Raw genomic sequence first — 3,236 nt, 5'->3', positions numbered from 1 at the left:
TGGGTCGGCTGCATGTATTTCTAGGTACCAGAGATGCTCCTGTCCGGAGAGTGCCAAGTAATGCCAGGCCTCGCAAGTGTGACTCCAACATACGTATAAATACAAGTCTGGTCAATACAAAAAAGGGACTGGCGCATGACTTATTCCTTCCAAAAGACTATACTAAGGATCAGGGGACATTTACTGTGAGTGGAAGTAAAGGAGGCTTTACACACGGTGATATCGCTAGCGAGCGTACCCGCCCCCGGCATTTGAGAGTCACAGGCAAATCGCTGCCCGTGGCGTACAATAATCGCTAGGCCCAGTCACATGGACTTGCCTTCCTAGCGACGTCGCTGTGGCCGGCGAACAGCCTCTTTTCTAAGGGGGCGGTTCGTGCGGTGTGGTCACAAGGCAGGCGTCCAATAGAAGCGGAGGAGCAGAGAGCAGCCGCATGAAAGACACGCCCACCTCGTTGCCGGAGGACGCAGGTATGGTGTTAATTGTTCCTGGGATGTCACACGTAGCGATGTGTGCTGCCTTAGGAATGATGAACAACCTGCGTCCAGAACAAGGAAGGATATTTGGAAAATGAACGACGTGTCAACGATCAGGCGAGTAATTTTGATATTTAGAGGTCTCTTGTACGTTTCACACGCAACGACGTCCCTAGCGAGGCCGGATGAGCGTCACGAATTCCGTGACACCAGCGACATCTCGTTAGCAATATCGTTACGTGTAAAGCCCCCTAGCAGCTAAATAGGAAAGGGTTCTTTACAGTTAGAGCAGTCAGATTGTGGAATGCCCTACTACAACAGTTAGAAATGGCTGACACTAGAACTTAGAAAAGTTTTGAACGATTACCTCAGTACACATAGTTAGTTATAGATTAAGTGACAAAATGTTAACCAATTATACCATACTAGACTGACCTAGGTCTTTTAACCCATGATAAACTAGGAGAATGCCCCAAGCGGGAAGGGTCCATCTCTAACCATTGAATCAGGAAATTTGAGGAATCAGATGTACAATACAGGAAAACAACTTTTCGTGGAGATTGAAGCTTTATTGTAACACATTGAATCCATATATACAGAAATTTACAAAAGGTACAATATTGTCAAATGATAAAAGCAAGAGTGTTTTTAATACAGTTTATGTATCTACATAAAATCATGGCCGGTGCCCACTCAGGTTTATTTTACAGACACAATATAAATACTATGATACTGTACAAATTAAATATAAAAGTGAATTTATAAAAAGCAGCTATATACACACGCACACATTATGCTATATAGCTTTCTGTATCTTTATACAACTTGGCTTTGAAAGGGTTTGAATTGGGTGGGGAGATTGTCCTCTGGGTGGACTATGGGACTAGTCTTCATAGTTGGTGGCCCATTTAGGAGTTCCCAATCACAGCTTCGGCACAGCTCAATAATAAAAGTCTTTAAAAGGATCTTGGCAAACTCTTTGCCCACACAGCTCCTTGGACCTCCTCCAAATGGTATGAAGCTGAATCGGGAGGAGTCGTCAGGGAACGGAGTCAAGAAACGATCAGGGTTAAACTCTTCTTTGTTGGGGAAAATCTCAGCCAGATTGTGTGTGTCGGCAATGCTATAGATGACATTCCAGCCCTTTGGAATCTGATAGCCCTTAAAGTAAGAAGAAAAGATGTATAAATACCAAAGCAAGGTAATACAGGTAATAACACCATGTAGGTGTGACACGCAGCACTGGACAGTCTTACAGGATGCTATAAAACAGTAAAAAAGGTCTGCAATTAGGGTCACCATGAGCCAAGTGACAAGCATGAAATTGCCTGCGAGTTGTCAGATGTTCACTTCACTGCTGTAAAGGACCTTGTGAACTTACCAGGGTCAGATCAAAGAGAAATACACTCTACATTCACAAGAGCATACAATAAAATAAAGCCAACAGCCACCTCCTACAATAGCTGGAGTAAATACTAGACCTCAAATAAATTCAGGTTCCCTTTGTAGATCTGTCAAAAGGAACAAGTATACGAGCTGGAGATACAAGCACTCAAGTCATAGAAAGTGTCGTACAAAACGTATCGTACGTGCTACATTTCCTAGCAGAGTTATTTGAGAAGAACATGGCAAAAATAGGTCTTGGCCAGCAACAACAGAAGACTTATGGGTGCTTTACATGCTGCAACATCGCTAGCGATCTCTTTAGCGATGTGACACGCCAGATCGCAGATAAGATTTGCAAAGATTTGCAGAGCTCGCACATCGGCGCTAAAAAAAAAAAAAAAAAAAAAAAAAAAAAAAAAAAAAAAAACACAAACACACACACACACACCACACATCTGTGATCTGGCATGTCAAATCGCTGAGATGGCTAGCGATGTCGAAGTGTGTAAAGCACCCTTTAGGCTCCAAAACAGGTCCAGATAGTTTGAGACATGACAACAGATCTACATGTCTATGAAGGCAAAAGAAAACATTTGTTTAAACTCAATTCATATGTATACAACTTACATTTAAGACAAAAGTCTTCAAAGCAACTCGAAAGCCTCCAGGAACTGGTGGACTGAGACGTAGGGTTTCCTTTAAGACACAGCCAGTGTATGTCAGCTGCTGTAATATATCCAGGGTTAAGGGCTTCTTTTCTTCAGGAGCACCTGATAAGAGACCCTACCGGAAAATAAAATATCAATTATATTCCCGTATCTGGTAATGGGGACACTGGGTACTGAATCGTCTTACGACAACCAACTTTAGAGCAAAGTCTAGAAAAGTCTTACCTTAGAATCAAGCTCTTGACGGACTTTGTCCACCACATGCTTGTGAAGGCCAAGAAAGGTTATTAGAGATGTGGCAGCACTAGCCGTGGTCCCGTGGCCACCAAACAGCAACTCTGTCGCAGATTCTTTCAATGCCTAGACAGAAGAATGGCAACAGTTTCATAGGGTCATCACCATTTACACAAACCACATCAGGACTACACGGGGAGATCTCAGTAGCTCAAAGTTTAGGTAATCACCTGCATGTTAATGGGTTCTCCATTCTTCCTGCTATGGTCAATCAGAAGTTGTAGGGCATCTTGACCTGAGCCCTCTGGTTCCTTCTGCAACTTTTCCTTGATGTTTTCGTCAATTTTGGCATGAATTATGTTTCTTGCACGCAAACCCTACAAAAAATAAAAAAAAAATATTGAAGAAATAAAGTTACACTAAAATTTTGGATAAAGTTCTATAGAAAACTATAGATCCCCAGAGAAAGTTA

At 42.4% G+C, this 3,236-nt stretch overlaps 1 protein-coding gene across 1 annotated transcript in view; it reads right to left on the bottom strand.

Moving 5' to 3' along the window:
* Positions 1–1,035: 1,035 nt before the first annotated feature.
* CYP26A1 (cytochrome P450 family 26 subfamily A member 1) overlaps positions 1,036–3,236 on the bottom strand; it is a 3,557-nt gene continuing 1,356 nt past the window's right edge. Inside the window, exons 4-7 of the mRNA XM_075352292.1 lie at positions 2,995–3,141; positions 2,756–2,890; positions 2,490–2,645; positions 1,036–1,637 (exon numbers count right to left, since the gene is read on the bottom strand). Coding sequence (XP_075208407.1) covers positions 1,293–1,637; positions 2,490–2,645; positions 2,756–2,890; positions 2,995–3,141 — 783 coding nt within the window. The 3' untranslated portion in view covers positions 1,036–1,292. The remainder of the gene's footprint in view (positions 1,638–2,489; positions 2,646–2,755; positions 2,891–2,994; positions 3,142–3,236) is intronic.

The sequence above is a fragment of the Anomaloglossus baeobatrachus genome, chromosome 5 (assembly GCF_048569485.1).
Source record: "Anomaloglossus baeobatrachus isolate aAnoBae1 chromosome 5, aAnoBae1.hap1, whole genome shotgun sequence".
Classification (NCBI taxonomy): domain Eukaryota; kingdom Metazoa; phylum Chordata; class Amphibia; order Anura; family Aromobatidae; genus Anomaloglossus; species Anomaloglossus baeobatrachus.
The sequence above is the reverse complement of the archived record's forward strand: the minus strand, read 5'-3'. Positions and strand labels throughout refer to the sequence as shown.